This window comes from Drosophila willistoni (genome assembly GCF_018902025.1).
Source record: "Drosophila willistoni isolate 14030-0811.24 chromosome 2L unlocalized genomic scaffold, UCI_dwil_1.1 Seg196, whole genome shotgun sequence".
NCBI lineage: Eukaryota > Metazoa > Arthropoda > Insecta > Diptera > Drosophilidae > Drosophila > Drosophila willistoni.
In genome coordinates this window covers 4,351,507-4,367,752 of record NW_025814048.1, presented here as the reverse complement: position 1 = coordinate 4,367,752, position 16,246 = coordinate 4,351,507, and the positions used below count along the sequence as shown (strand labels likewise).

The following is a 16,246-nucleotide window of genomic DNA, read 5'->3' as shown; positions in this document are numbered from 1 at the left end:
GAGACTTTGCCGTTTGGATGCTACATGATATCATGATTTGATCCGATTGAATCCGACATGTACAACCCCTGCAGTATATAGATGCTCATATGTAAAAGTTCAGCACCGTAGCTTCAGCGGTTAAGGACGAGATCGTTTTGATCCAGACGGACAGGTGCACGGACATGGCTATATGAACTCGCCTCGGCGTGAATATATACATTTTATATGGTCAGTGATGCTTTTTTCTGTGCGTTGCACACTTCTGACCAAAATTATGTATATTTTTTGCAAGGGTATAAAAACGAAGTGCTATTTGCAACAAGGATAACTTGACGCAGTATCGTCTGAAATTAAAGTTTAAGCCGGCGTTAGATTTAGCATAGATGTAATTCTGGTCGTAAAAAAAAATATTTGTCGATAAATCCTAAAAATCTGAATGAGGTCAGGAACAGAATGGTGGCAAGTTCAAAAAAAGTTCAAGTTGCCTCACACGACGAGAACAGTGCCTCAAAAAATCGTCATATCTTGAAAGGGTTCAAAAAAACACTTTTAGGAAGATATTCTCAGTACTTTAAACAACAATTTAGGTCTTATAGTCTTCGATATATTGGTGCTTTAAAAAATCGAAAAACTTTCCTTCTGCTTGTTACAATCATTTTTGTTGACAATTTTATTTTCTGTTTGCAAAACTGTTTGTTTTTATTGAGAGCAGTGTGCCAATTTAATATTTTTGTTTAAAGTTTTCTATATGCTAGTAATCACTAAATGTTATTTTAGACCTTATTAATAGTTTACTGAAAAAACACTTGAGCCAGGGATCAAATGACCCATTCCGTTTACCGGAAAAACAACATTAAACAATAAACCACTTCATTGTACATAGAATTAGTTTACGATCGCAAAGCTTACATCTATTCGGGGAAATTGGAAATTAAGAAAGTTTTCAATGGCATTTTTATTATTCTTATGTAAGTCTTTGATTAGCAGAAAGAAAATTATATGGTTGGGGGCTGGGAGCAACCTTGATGCAAAATATACATTGTAGGTACACATGTGCGGAAATTATTCAGACAGATTTCACATAGATACAAACTACTTGTAGGTACAATGTACCCACTATGTATACATACACTTATATGTATGTATGTAGTTGTATAGAGGAGACAATTCGTACTTAATTGAATTGTATCTATGTATTTTATGGCTAATTTAATTTAGGCTCAATTAAAAAAGGTCGGACAACAGACGTTTTTATATTGCGGATCAAGCTTTGACCATGGCTCAGGTTACGAATTCATTATATTTCATATAGACGGATCTTGTTTATGCCGCACCCAAGTGTATATGTATAATAAAACTGCAAATAATAAAGCCCAACAACAGTTTTAACAATGACAAAATAAACTCACTTGGATTAAACCTAATAACTTTATGTTTTTGCTTTTTTTTTTAGGCTTATTGATTTGTGTACCGACGAACATGAATACGATGAAGTTCAAGAACTGCCAGAAGAATCAAGCACACAGTCCTTGCAGTCATCCGAAATCAGCAGCAACGGTGGAACTAACGCAAGCTCAGCATTGGGATTGGGCGCAGTCGCATCTGTGGGACCATCAGGAAGCTCCGTGGATTTGCCACCAGAATTGCCACCGCCAAAGCAAAAATCTGTAAAGAATTCCAAGAATAAACAGAAACAAAAGTCATCAGCGATTAAATCAAAAATACCACGATCCCCATCATTGGCCAGCAGTTTAAGTAGTTTGGCCAGCAGTCTCAGTGGTAGCCATAGTAATAATCACAACAACAACAACAACAACGTCCCACCACAGACACCACCATTGCCAGCCGGCTATCAGCAGTCCAATAAGCAAAAGAAGCATATGAACGGTGGCAAAGTACCTGCAAGTGATGCAGCATCGGCGGCGTCTGCGGCGGCGAGTGCTGCAAATCCCACTACATCATCTACAAATACAGCCTTAAATAATGCCAACAACAATAGCAATATGAACATAATGATTGGAGATGATAAGGCTGCTACTGGTGCCGGTGCCGGTGCCGGTGGCGGTGCTCCTCCAGTTTCAGAGAGCACTGGTGGCACACATCCTCAAATACAGGTAACTTCAGCAGTCGAGACGACGGTTACAACGCCAACAACGCCATCAACGCCGAATCTAGCATCACCAAAAAACTTTCAGTATTTAACATTGACTGTGCGAAAAGATGAGAATGGATATGGAATGAAGGTAGGAGTAGATCACCAGATGATGATGATTACTCACCTAATCAAAACAAATTCAATTACTTCTATAGGTTTCTGGAGATAATCCCGTCTTTGTCGAAAGTGTTAAGCCAGGGGGAGCTGCCCAGATTGCTGGTCTAGTTGCTGGCGATATGATTTTAAAGGTCTGTCAAAAAGAATTGATTTTTTTTTCTCAAAGGATTTCGATTATAATTATAATTTATTTTTAGGTCAATAAACAAGAAGTGCGTCTCGAGAAACACCCAACGGTTGTTAGCCTAATTAAAGGTGAATAATATTAACAATTGTATTTAATTTTTTACTTTTAATTTGGAATTTTTAATAGAGTTACAGATTTTATAATTAGATGGCGTCACCATGAGAATGGTATAATCGTTGTTATCCTTGAATCAGTGCGCAGTTTTCAGTGTTCTTTATTTGATAAACACTTTTTGCATGTCTTAAGCGTCTCCGCTTCCGACTTGCACTTTTCCGTTTCCATTGAATCTTTTTGGGGACAAAGTTTGCAAACTTTTTTCTTTGATGGCTGCTCCTTGTTGACCGTCTTATTGTCAGTTGGCGCAAGATTTGGGCATTTGGGTTTATTATCAGACCAACCTTCTCCCTCACGCCGTTTACATTTTGTGCAATTGCAGTTGCCTTTCGCTTCTTTTGATGGCAATCTTGATTTATAAATAAAGTCATCCTCGAAACGCTTTTTGGGTGGAGGTTCAATTACCTTGTCTGGCGTGTCCTTTCGCTTACAGTGGTGTGAATCTGGCTCAATTGGTTGGACCACTGATGGTGTCTGGTCAATACACTTTCTTTGACAGCTCTCCTTCATAGTATTGTCTGGTGATTTTTCTTTATATTTTTCGTACTGCTGCCTAGCGCCCTGATACATTTGAATTGCATATCCTGGAACTAGTTCCAGCCCTTGGCCGAGCAATTCCGGAACCGAACTGAGCAAGCTAAAGAAAGATATAACCACTTGGTTATAGTAGTGTACACCAAAGAATTTCCACTTGCCCTCCGGCGGTGGTTGCGGTGGATCGAAACCCATTCGTCGGCGGGCATTTTCTGCATACGGTTCAACGTGTTCCGATGTGGAGCTATATATTTCCTGCGTTCGCTCTGGAGAATCCCAAACTCCAAAGTGTTTTGTTGCCATTATAACAGCTACCACGACTCCAGTACGCACCACCAAGTCGACGATCATCTTAACCAGAAAATCTGCAACTATTCAAACCGAACCGAAACAATTGTTTTCTTATCTAATAGAAATTTTGACAACTAATCCTTAGATAGCCAGATATCTAAGTAGACTTTCGTTTTCTGCATGTTATGTCGTCTTTGATTTTTAGTGGCTTTAGTGGTTCAGGGTCTTTAACGTTATTCGTTGTTTCTTGATTGAACACTTCACTTTCATCAAAAAAGCCCAGCGCGGAATTTTCAAACCTATCTTTACGGCAAACAAACGAGTAATCGGAACCATGGTCATTATACCTTTTGTCTCGATGGTGCTTTGCAATTAAACTACTTCGCTTTTGCGTATTAAGAATATCCGTGGTTTTTGTTTTAAACCCCAATGCCCAGTCTGGCATTCGATGAGCGAAATAAACTCCACGTTCGATGGCGAAATTTAAATTACGTTGCGCCGATACGCAACATTCATTAAAAGGTGATCGAAACGAATCTTGTAAAGTCTTATCCAAAGGTTCGCTAATAGACGACGACTTTGCCAAATCAGACGCCGCATTTGATTCATTTGAAATACCAGGAATTTGGAGTCCAGCCCATATAGCCATTTGTGTAAACAATTTTCTTGCCATAATTTTTTTTTTTTGTGTTATCTTTATTATATTTTCTAATAATTCAGCTAGACATTTTGTTTGTACACTCTTTCTGTGTGTGTGAGTGTGTTCAATTTATCAGATTCTCAGTTCGCCTACTTCTTGAACATCTTATTTATACTTTCCTGTACATCTTCTGAAAATCGGCGACAATATGTGGGAAGTTGTAGAAACGTGTCGAAGGTCTTCTTAACGGTGTCGTTCCAGGCATCGACCATTGATTCTCGCCATGGCTTCGGAGATGGACCCTGGCATGTCTCGCAGACTTTGCAACAATGTCTATCCATCAGCTGGTTACCATAAGGTTTAATTTGGCTTTTAGCGTCTTCATAAAGGCCCGAAGTTACATCCGAACTATCCCAAACGCCCAACTCTTTAGTCGCATAGATAGTGCCACCGACGAGGGCCACTTTGATAATAGTGATGAGAACCATTGATCAATTTTTTTTTTGTAAAATTTTGTATTCGAAATATGCCGAAAAATGTGTGAAAAGATTTTGGTGGAAAACTCAATTTTTGAATTGTTTTTGCCTTTCCATGGCCTACTTATCTTTCGAGGAACTAAAGAAATCACAAATGCTTTCGCCAATATCTTTAAAGGCCTGACTCCAGTAGCCAGGCAACTTTTTCAGCGCCTTTATTGTATCAGCCCACGCATCTGCCACACTTTCAGTCCATGGCTTTGGCGGCGGCGGTTCACAAATGCCACCTTTGTGACAGTATTTTTTCTTGTATTCATCCATTTTGCGTTGGAGGTCTTTTTTATCGTCGTCGTCGAACAGTATATTTGACTTATCTTTTCGCTTGTTAGCTTCGTGTATATTGGGTAATTGCTTTATCTCGCCCTTCCCCTTCTCGTTTGTTGCATTTCGCGGACTATCCCAGACACCCAACTCTTTGGTTAAGTATACAGTACCAGCGACCAGAGCAAACTTTGCAATTGTTACGAGGACCATGGCTATTGTATTTATATATTTAATTTGTTTAATTCATCTTTAATTTTGATTTAAAATTTAGCCTATTAATATTGACAATTAAATGAAAACCTTCTAATTTGGTTTTCTGTTGCAGCCTCCACCATAGTTGAATTGGCTGTAAAACGAAGTCAGAAAATGGTTCGTCCCACCTCGGTTGGTGTGGTCCCAACAACACCTGTCTTGTCTGGAAGAGATCGTACCGCATCCATAACTGGCCCACAACCTGTTGATGTAAGATCATTAATTTCCGATTTCTGTTTCAAAATGGGGTAAACAATTTGGTTTTCTCTTGTTTGCAGAGCATTAAACGTCGTGAGATGGAAACGTATAAGATACAAACTTTGCAAAAAATGTTGGAGCAGGAGAAGAAAAATTTGGAGCGTCTTAAAGGCGATACAGAGAATCCCAGCTATAAGCTATCGGAGGCAAATATACGCAAATTACGAGAACAACTGCGACAAGTGGGAGCCGAGGTATGGAATACTTATACTTTTACATCATATATTTACACTGTGTTATTGTCAAAACACATAACATTTAGATTAGGTCACTCAAGAATCGAAGAGTATATTGTTATTATAGTCAATATTTCCCATGATGGTGTAGGCGTCAATTTTCTGAAAGATTTTCCATTGTAGGAAAAGCACTGTCGTTTTTATATTCCTCATGCTTATGTCTGTGTTTGTAAAATGTCTGTGTCAGTTATATATTTACGATATTTCAAAGACTAGTTAACATTCTAGTTCAGCCAGATATTTTACTTATTATTATATAGCTCTTATGCTTATGTCTGTCTATTGTTCTTTTCATTTTATGCATTAAACTTGGATGTTTGTTTGATTTCTTTCTTCTAAACAAAAATATTTCGTAAAATTATAGCTAAAACATGAATTTAAATATAAAATCTATGCGAGACCAAAGTATTTGGTCTAAATAATTATGTATTTAACCATTTTTAACAGCTAATTCCTAAAAAACCCTATCAGATTGTCTTGATATTTCTATTTAAAAAGTAGTATAACCAAAGTGGATAACCAGAAGAGAAGATTTAGCTTTCTAATGATAAATACAATAATGCTATAGTAGTATAATAAGGCATGCTCACTATAACGATAATAATTCATGTATGCTCATAAATGTTTTTTTGTTTTTTTTTTGTATTTCCCTTTTCTGTTTCGTTTAACCACGATGACCCTTAATAACTTCACGACAGGATGCACCAACAATAAATCATCAACCAGCTGCGAGCAACAAGAATACTGCATTACTAACGCCCAATCAAATCCAACACTTGTTTGCGTCCGCCACTCACAACAATCAGCAACATCACCTTCACAACAACAACTATCATCATCAGCAACAAGCTAGCACACCGCAGTCGCAACCAGCACACTCCTCACCCGCATTCCTTTCTCTTCTGCCGCGTTCGCTCTCGTCCCTATCCCTGGGTACCCGAAAGAATAAGATCGATAAAGATTTCAACAATACGACGGAATTTTTGAATCAACAACGAATGCAGCAAATGGCGGCGGCTGGTGGTTCACCATCGGATGCTTTTAATGCCATGTCTCAATCTTTTCATCAAAATACAACGTCACCCACCATGCAACATAATCCGCAACGTAATTCCGCGCAGCCATATTGTTATCAACAGCAACAACAACAACAGCAGAATCGTTTCAAGGAGACGCCCAAGTCGACGTCGGGCGCAAAGCATAAAAACAAATTTTCAATCTCAAAAAGTTTGATCGAGGAAGATATTCCGCCACCGCTGCCGCAAAGAAATCCACCTCGACAATTAGCTTTGGATCAAAGCAATGGCAATGCATCACCGAATAATAGCAATCTCTTAGCACCAATTTCCGATTTGGACAGAGCCACGAGTCCACAACAGTCAAAGGCTCTTAACGATAGTCCGGCAAATGTGAAAACTAAACGTTCCAAAATCAAAACTAAAGCCCTTTCTGATCCCAAAATGACAACGCAAATGTTTTTGCAAATGGAATCAAGTACTGGTGGCGCTTCAGCTGTGGACACGGGTAATAATACTGAGAATCCCGGAATGGACTGTGGTGGACCGCCTCCGTTACCGCCCCGTCAACCTGGATTATTGTCTGATGAAATGAATCGCGGTAGTTGCCAAAATCTAAGCACAGCTTCTGGTCGTTCACAGCCTAATTCCTTGAATTCAATATTTAATTATCCTTTGGTATCAACATGTACGGCCGTTCAAAATGACAATATAAAGGCGGCTTTTCCGCTATCGCAAAGGCCCAACATTCTCTATCAATTGCAGCATCATCAGCAACAACAACAACAACAACAACAACAACAACAACATGTTAGTAATATGCCAACAGTCGTAAGTAGTCTTAGAGAAAATTCTACTTGGCCCAATCTTACTCCACCACTTTTATACATGTTTCTAATTTTCCTTGAATTAAACAATAACTTTTTTCTATTTAATAGTAACTTTGAGTTGCTATTTTACATCACAATGTTAATGCTTTCTTTTTATCATACATTTGCTTTGTACTTAAATCATTGTCAAAATCATTGCAAAAAATTTAATAGAATTCTTTTATTAGTGTGTTGAGAATTATGTTTTCAAAGATTCACTGTATAATAATGTATAGCAATTTTTTGTTAAACTTTAAAAAGTGATAATTTATTTACTAATATATATTGTTCATTTTTAACAGGCACTGGGTCAGACACCACATTTAAGCCAAATTAAACATCGACGTGTTGGTTCTTCACCAGACAATATGCATCCAAGACATCCAGGTAACAGAAATTACTTGCCACATATAGATTTGTACTATAATGATAATTGTTTTTGTTAGATCGTTTAACGAAAACAACGTCAGGATCTTGGGAGATTGTCGAAAAAGATGGTGAAATCACACCACCAGGAACTCCACCGCCGCCATATCTCATTAGCTCGCATTTACCTGAAGATCCCAACGAGAGCTGCAGTGGTGGTGCGGGAATATGTATAGAATCACATCAGTTTACCCCCATATCGTCGCTGCCGAAGTCCTTACATTCCAGTCACATGCAGGCGGCTCAGTCTACTGATACACAAAAAGAGATTATATCTATGGAGGATGAGAATTCATCGGATCCCGAAGAGCCTTTCATTGATGAAAACGGTCCATTTAATAATATGACACGTTTGCTTGAAGCAGAGAATGTCACATTTTTGGCCGTCTTTCTCAATTATGTACTATCGAATTCGGAACCGGCGCCATTATTGTTTTACCTAATCACCGAACTATACAAAGAGGGAACCTCGAAGGATATGCGTAAATGGGCCTATGAGATACACTCAACATTCCTTGTACCGCGTGCACCATTATCTTGGTACCGCCAAGATGAATCATTGGCAAGGGAGGTGGATAATGTCTTGCAGCTGGAATTTGATAAGGTTGAAATATTGCGCACCGTCTTCTTACGAAGTCGTAAACGTGCCAAGGACATTATTAGTGAGCAATTGCGTGAATTTCAACAAAAGCGAACCGCCGGCCTGGGAACTATTTACGGACCAACCGATGATAAGCTAGCTGAAGCAAAAAATGACAAACAGAGGGAGCAGATCATTGACAAGTATCTGATGCCCAATCTACAGTTGTTGATGTAAGCGAAACTAACAAAACAAATCCCATTTGTTTTGTTTTATTCTAATCGATTATTTTTTTTATTCATTAGAGAGGAGTTTGAAAAGGATTTACCATTGGAGGATGCACGAAAACTTGCTCTATGCTCAGCTTTGTCGACAGTAATTCATCGTATATTTAATACACGTTCCCATCCGAACAGTATTGTGGATCGTGTGCATCATTTTGTAAGCCGAGAGAAGAGTTTCAAATCACGTCTTATAGGCAAAAATCGAAAGGTATATCTAAAGCTTTCAACATGTCTGTAACTTTGACTAAATAGGTTTACTTTTTCTATTTTATTTCATTTTTTAGATGGTTGTACGTGGTCATCCATTGGTATTACGTCAATACTACGAAGTGACGCACTGCAATCATTGTCAGACCATTATCTGGGGTGTCAGCCCGCAAGGTTATCATTGTACAGGTAGAGTATTGGAAAATGCATTCAATTAGACAGGCAAATAACTAGTTACACCATATAAAATTTCCATCTATTGCAGACTGTAAATTGAATATTCACCGTCCATGTTCGAAAGTATTAGACGAGAGTTGTCCCGGTCCACTTCCTCAGGCCAAACGACATCCCCATAATGACAACAAAATTAGTAAATTCATGGATAAAATTCGGCCACGGACAAGCGATTTCATTGCAAGTAAGTAGTTAAGCAAACAAATATACATATTACAAAATAAATGGTATTGACTGATTTCAATTTCTTTCGAATCGTTTTAGATGAGAAACGTTCCCGTCAAGATGAGGATATGGACGCTGATTTAGCTAATGGTGAGTTTCAAAATTTTTTAAGAGATATTTTCAAGTCAAATATGTTCAAGACAAACGAAGAGCAACCCCAAAACAAATTCTCATTCAAGAGAGAATTGTCTTGTTGTCAGTGTTGCCATTTCCGTTTTTTTTCCCCGTCAAATGTAGCTTTTTTTTGTGTGTGTGTTATTTAAACATGATGGCGGTTTAACAGCTGCTCACTTTTGTTTACTTTTTTTGTGTTAGCCGAACTGAGCGGACGTGTTTCGCGCGTGAAGATTAGAACGAACTAAAATCAAGTATACGTAGATGCGCGGAAAAAAAAAAATTAAATAATGAAAGCTAAAGTGAATGAAAGCAATACGCAAATACAAACATTCATTAAACGAAATGTGTATACAACAATATGGCTCTGCAATTCTTTATACCCATATATACGTTTTACCTTTATATAAGCAATATTTCAGAATAATGAAATGTAAGCGTCGAGTCAAAAGTGAAAGATAATATAAACACTAAGCCAGGTTGTCGATCGGTCAGTGAAATATTTCTGTCAATTGAAATCGTTAATCATATTAAATGCTTCTTTTTTACCTATTATCCATATACTACATATACATACATACATATTTATATATTATGTGTATAAGTTAAACTTGCTAGGGTAAGACCTAAGTTGCTACCCCATTATGATCAGCTCTTCTTTATATACATATGTATGTACATAAGAAGAATCTATTTTAATATATACACAGATACCCTTTTGATCAGGTAAAAAGGCAAATATCGGCAAGCAAGAATAACTTTTTCGAATCAAACTTGTTTTTTTCTTCTAAATTATCATGTTATGGTGATGCATATTATTAAAATAATTTGATCATCTTTTGTTCTGTTATATTTAGTATACATATGAGTATATATTAAGTGCGTTTTAGTCATCGCGAAAAAGTGTCCAAATAATAATACATACTAGAACGTTTAAACAAATACAAGCGCAATGGATATTGAACCGGTTATTCCATCCGTGCGTCGCAATGCCAGCATTAAAAGGCTTTTAAAGTTGCCATGGGGTGGTCAAGGTGAGTGCGCTGCGTGTATACCTGGAGGCAAATGCATGTTCTCTAATTAATTGCCTTCAATCCCGGATTATCGCAATGAATGTTTATTTTAAAGTAATCAATTACGCTTGTATTAATGAAAGTGCTTTTATCCATACCCAAGCATATCCATACAAACATATGTATGTATATAAAATATGAACGTTTACATCTGTTTCCGTTCATTTAATGTGAAGTGGTGTGGGTGGGTGAATAGGTGGTTGGGTTAAAAGTGCCCAAGATGCTTAACACATACACATAAAGTCGAAAAAGACCTTGAAGTATATGGAATACGGCAAACTGAATAGCACGGCGTCAATTTAAATGCTGGGCTACGTTTCTTTAAACAAATTATAAACAGATTAAACACGTGCTGTGTGCATATTGTTTTTTTGTTTGTCTAGTACAACTTAAATCGTCTGTTTATTGTATTAATAAATAATATGAATGTATATGTATGTACGAATATATTGATATTGTACGTGCAAATACATATTTGCAAAGGGTAGACCGGCCAAGCTAAAATTCTTCTGAATTTTTTGACTCTTATGAAAACATAGGGCCGGATGTATGTATCTCTCTTTCTCCGTCTATGCCCAATCATTTCCGAAAATTCATCCAACAGGGGTAGATATTGATATGTCTATATCATTCGCTCAATGTTTGCTAATGATAATATTAAGCCCAGACATTTATTTATTTATTCTTTATCAACATTTCGCACTAAACCAATCCCCTCTGTTTGCTTATTGCAACGTCATTGCGCTTCCAAGTATCGAATAGATACATTCTCCTCTTTATTTTAACTAAAATGATGCATTGGTAAACAAAAAAGTAAACTAAAACTACACAAAATCGTTTCAAGACAACCGCAAAGAAGGAAAACTTTTAAGGAAGGCGATTTGTTTTCTCAAAACACGAAAATTAGGAGTAAATCAAATTAGAACCAATCAACCCGAGATCCCAATTTGACACGAAAAATGTCCTAATTGAACAAAACTACAAGCAAGGCATTTAAAGATTTCGGAATTGAAAATATGAAGCACTTCCGCATAGTGAAATTCCACTCTTCCTATCTAAGTTGTCATGATCTTTATACAGGGAAATAGATTATAAAGTCAGGAATAGTTTTTATTTTGATATTATTGTTAGTCAGTCTAATCTTACGACTAACAGATTACATTTTTTTATTGTTATTTTAATTTGCATTTGAAATTTTGGCTAAATGCTGATTAAATAATACTACGTCTATATAATTATCGAAAAGTCCGAGTCACAAACCCATCAGATCAAACAGGAACCAAGAATCATTCACTAGAAGCTTTTTCACGATCACCTGTCACGGTCATTAATATTTATGCATAGCTTTTTGCTGCATATGTTTGTAATTATTAAAGCTTTTTGATAATTCGTTGAAAAGTTCTTGGTTCAGTGTCTATTTCTACTCTCCCAGTGTGTTGTTGACGCGTATCTCTATTTAAAAAATAATATATACATATACAGACGCAAAAATAATAATAATAAAATAAATCAATCTTACCAATAATAATTACGGACAATAACAATAATAATAATATTAATAATAAAATCGCATTGCTGCGCGTCTGTTTTCTATTTTGTTTTGGCAAATGACTTCAAACGCGAAAGCTTTTTTTCCAATAAATGTACACATAATTGTGGGCGCCTCGTTCTTTAAATAAATTCAAGAAGGTTCACTTTTGTTAAAAATACGCAAATCGGAAATAATTATTATGTAGTATATTGGCACATGCACACATACAAACACACTCTACTCTGTGTGTGTGTGTGTGTAAGCCAGTACAATGCAATGTACAAAATATATTCAGTTTTATCTACGTTAGATGAAGCCGCTTCATTTATTACTACATTTCCAAAATAACTGAATGACTCAAACATGTGGTTTTTTGTCGTTTTGTATACAAAAAGAAAACAATAAAAAAACAAAATAAATTTCAAAATAAATTCACAAACACACACACACATATGTAAATACTATATTATATCTATTTGCCATATTTAAAATATTAAAAAGATATAATTAACGATTGAACACAATTTTCTATATACACAAACATATGTACATACATATATAACCTTTGTGTGTCTTTATTTTTGTGTGTACCGATTTTTGCATACACTTACCAATTGTACATACATACATATGTAACCATATAATAATAATCTAATATCTATTGGATTATTATGATAAAGTGCCAATTATTTTGTCCATATGGTGAAATTCTTTGATACTTAAACATCTGTGTTGATTTATTGGCAAGAGGGGTAACTTCTGTTCGAGCACTTTTGAATTGTTCAATTTTACTCAATTTATATAGATAATTATTGTTGCTATATACATATGTACGTATTTATTATGTGCATATACTTGCAATTGTAAAAAAAAATACGTGTATGTATTTTATGTACGACTACATCATGTTTATGATTGATAACGGTTGCTTGCGCGTGTTTTGAGCTTTAGTCATGTCATGACACTTGATTTTACAGTTGCTTATTTAGTGGGTGACAAAATCAATTTGCTAAAACGCACTGCAATTCAGAATTTTAGAGTCAATTGCTTGCTTAACCGTATAATGCGCAAATAAATCGACTCTCTCCGGCTCCCATCATCATGTATGTAAGTCCATTTGGTATTGAACCTGGACACACATGTTTCTACAATTGTACATATGGATATGATGACTACATATACATACCTATTTACCTACATACATACATACAAACATTAATATATGTGTATATGTATATAAATTTTTGGCTTTTATCCATTTCGAGTGTTTAAAAACACTTTAAATTTGTATGTACATATATATACTTAGGGGTGTGTGTTTGTGTGTGTGAATATTTAAAATTTATTTACTTGTGTGTGTCTGTGCGTATTGGTTTAATCTATTTGGCAAAATTTTTGCTGTAAAGTTGTTGTTTACATACGGCACAAAAAGAAAAAGAAAATAAATATGACGAACGAGAAAACGATTATACAGATTGTTGATTGTTGAACCAAGTTTAAACACAACCTTTTTGCGTATGACGTCAAAATCAATAGATCACTCACTATGTGGTTTCGTCTAAACAATATCGGCGGCAATGCTTCCAATGGGGATCGAGATTCTACGCCGACCAACACTACTGACGATGCCCCCTCACCTGAAATGTCAAAATTTCAAAAATTCCGGCGTTCCAGTTTTCGACGTAAAACCCAAACGCCCAAATTGGAAAAGATGACCAAAAAGGATGGAATTGTGCCAACAAACGAACAAACCTCTCCAAATGTGATAAAGCCACAAAGGCCTCAACGTAAACGTAATAAATCGCCACCCATTTTCTATAAAGTAGAGCCAAAGTCCAATTTGCAACTAAACGAACTAGTCGAAGAGGAGAGTGAATTGATGGAGCGAAAGGACTTGAGCAAAACTCCACCTGTTCAATTTAAGAGCAACTTGGAGATGAAATCAGAAAGCAGTGAATCCAGCGATAGTGATTCTTCTTCGGAAAACGATGACTCCAATAATGTGGCCGTAATGCAGCGTGGCCTAAAGCTTTCGCGAAGTAAAACAAGTATGCTGCTCACAGATCGCAAATACAAGAACAATCGCATTGAGAAAAGCTCCTCAAAAAGCAAAGTGAATGACTCCATACCGCTGGGACATAGCTTAAGTCGGTCACGTAGTTCACGGAAAATGTTGGCCACCAATTCAAAAAACGGGAACAACTCCCACATTAAGCTAAGAAAAGACTTATCCAGAGATAAATTGGCTGCCACGGAACCAGCTGAACATCAGAAAAACACTCAGGTCCATTCTACTCTGAATTTGCAAGCGATTGTTAAATTTGTTATGAATAACAAAAAACTTTTAGCATCAGATGATTTTTCTCTAATAAGGGGAAAGTCCTCGCTGACAAAGAGACGAACAAATCCAATTGCTTTGAAATTTTCATTGCGTAGTGCAGAACCGCAAACGACTGGAGTTGTTGCAGTTGCCCCTCAAGATTGTGATGCCGCCAAGACGGATAAGAATGTGATGCTTTTAAAAAGTTCCAAACTAAAAGCATCTCCTCTTAGCCCTCTAAACACTGAGAAATCAAAATCTACTAATGAATTGGATGGCGTTGGGAATGAAGTACAAAAATCAAGAAAGTCATCTCCTTCCCTTACGTCGAGAGTTGCTGCTAAGATTAGTTCGAAGAAGCATAAATCTTTGCAAAATGTTCAATCCACAATACCAGACACTTTTCGGCAATTAAGTGGCGGTGAGAAGGCAAATGCTGTAAACGCTTTTTACATACATTCTTTTTAAATATTTTACAAATTTCTAAATGCAATTGGATTACTAGATAATAATATTTCCTTTTTTCGTTTATAATTTCAGAACGCGTCTCGTCGTCTACATCGATTGTGCGTCAACCTTCAGACCGTAGACCAGATGCCAACATTTCATTGCGCTCTAATGGCAACGCATCATCAAATACTTCGGCGCTTAATAGCAGTGATTTGCAAAGTTCATATCATGCTGGACAAAATGCCAACGATAGTATTAATGCAAGCGGTGGTGGTCCCAGCTTCTCAGCGGACCTTTCCAATGCTGGCATGGGCTCAGGAGCCCTGTCCAATAGTTTGGTAGGAGCTGTCGGTGCCGCTGGCATTGCTGAATCAAATGCATCAGATGCTCCAGATAAAAAAGATGCTCGAAAAGAGCGGTAAGCATACATATATTTATCCCTTCCATCAGGCATTTTAAATAATAACTATTTCTGTTTTGCCTCTCCAGTTATCAGCATAAAAGCGCACCAGTTTCTGTGAATCGATCTGAATCGTATAAGGAACGTTTGTCAAGTAAACGGAGTCGTAGTAATCGCCGCAAGACCTCGGATCCCAGTTTATCGTCACGTCCCAAGTAAGTTTACATTTCTTTGTACCAAAGACTAAGTGAGAAGTTGGCTAAATGCCAAGAGGTTTACAAGTACATATATACAATTTCTGTATATATTTTTGTTTGTACCTACCATACATTACAATCCTCATTTCCTATTGAGGTAGATAGAACAAGAGAAGGGGAAAAAAAGGGCTTGGGACATTGCCACTCCCTAAAAATTTCGCATCAATACCATCAGTAGGACGGTATTTTCCTTTCCTTTTGTCTTTGCCTTTGCCACAAGACTAGGTTAAAGTAACCTGATATTAATTATACTAATTAATGTGCATTGGGTCGCAATACTTCCATATGTTGTCTTCCGTTGTCACGCCATCGTACTTTTCCCCCCAATTCACTTTCACTTGACTTGACTTTTACTTTATACGGAAGGGTGCACTTTCCTTTATCCCCTCCTTGTGAAATAATATGTAGAGTTAATCGAGTGTGTACATATATTGCAGTCTTGCAATGACTAGAAAATTTCCATGCGCAGCATTAGCCGAGTCAAAGCGTTTTTAGAACATTTCAAATGTGTGTGGATGAGAATTGAGTTGAATGATTGACTACGACTGTTATAACTTTGGTAAGAGTATCTACGTATTGCGGCATAGACAATAATTAAAAGGGATAGGATGGGTATAATAGATGGCCAGGGCGGGGGGTGGAGCAAACGCAAACCTGCCTGCAATGGCATCGATTATATTGGTGTGCGACACAC

At 36.8% G+C, this 16,246-nt stretch overlaps 3 protein-coding genes across 6 annotated transcripts in view; 1 reads left to right on the top strand and 2 right to left on the bottom strand.

Moving 5' to 3' along the window:
* Nucleotides 1-16,246, top strand: part of LOC6640155 — a 30,079-nt gene that overhangs the window by 5,553 nt on the left and 8,280 nt on the right. Inside the window, exons 3-16 of one of the 4 annotated variants that reach the window (XM_002063419.4) lie at nt 1,436-2,225; nt 2,293-2,385; nt 2,452-2,509; nt 5,146-5,282; nt 5,351-5,524; nt 6,265-7,392; nt 7,754-7,838; nt 7,898-8,690; nt 8,763-8,949; nt 9,026-9,137; nt 9,214-9,366; nt 9,447-9,497; nt 14,986-15,313; nt 15,385-15,510. In XM_002063419.4, coding sequence (XP_002063455.2) covers nt 1,436-2,225; nt 2,293-2,385; nt 2,452-2,509; nt 5,146-5,282; nt 5,351-5,524; nt 6,265-7,392; nt 7,754-7,838; nt 7,898-8,690; nt 8,763-8,949; nt 9,026-9,137; nt 9,214-9,366; nt 9,447-9,497; nt 14,986-15,313; nt 15,385-15,510 — 4,215 coding nt within the window. Of the gene's footprint in view, nt 1-1,435; nt 2,226-2,292; nt 2,386-2,451; nt 2,510-5,145; nt 5,283-5,350; nt 5,525-6,264; nt 7,414-7,753; nt 7,839-7,897; nt 8,691-8,762; nt 8,950-9,025; nt 9,138-9,213; nt 9,367-9,446; nt 9,498-13,633; nt 14,867-14,985; nt 15,314-15,384; nt 15,511-16,246 lie in introns of those variants that run through there. The other 3 variants (XM_047010122.1, XM_023181983.2, XM_023181984.2) reach the window with 3 other exon arrangements.
* On the bottom strand, nt 2,423-3,527 carry LOC26529745. Its single transcript, XM_015178922.3, has one exon. The coding sequence runs from the start codon at nt 3,438-3,440 to the stop codon at nt 2,646-2,648; it is 795 nt and encodes a 264-aa protein (XP_015034408.1). The 5' UTR covers nt 3,441-3,527; the 3' UTR covers nt 2,423-2,645.
* LOC26528836 lies at nt 4,609-5,077 on the bottom strand. Its single transcript, XM_015178869.3, has one exon. The coding sequence runs from the start codon at nt 5,028-5,030 to the stop codon at nt 4,617-4,619; it is 414 nt and encodes a 137-aa protein (XP_015034355.1). The 5' UTR covers nt 5,031-5,077; the 3' UTR covers nt 4,609-4,616.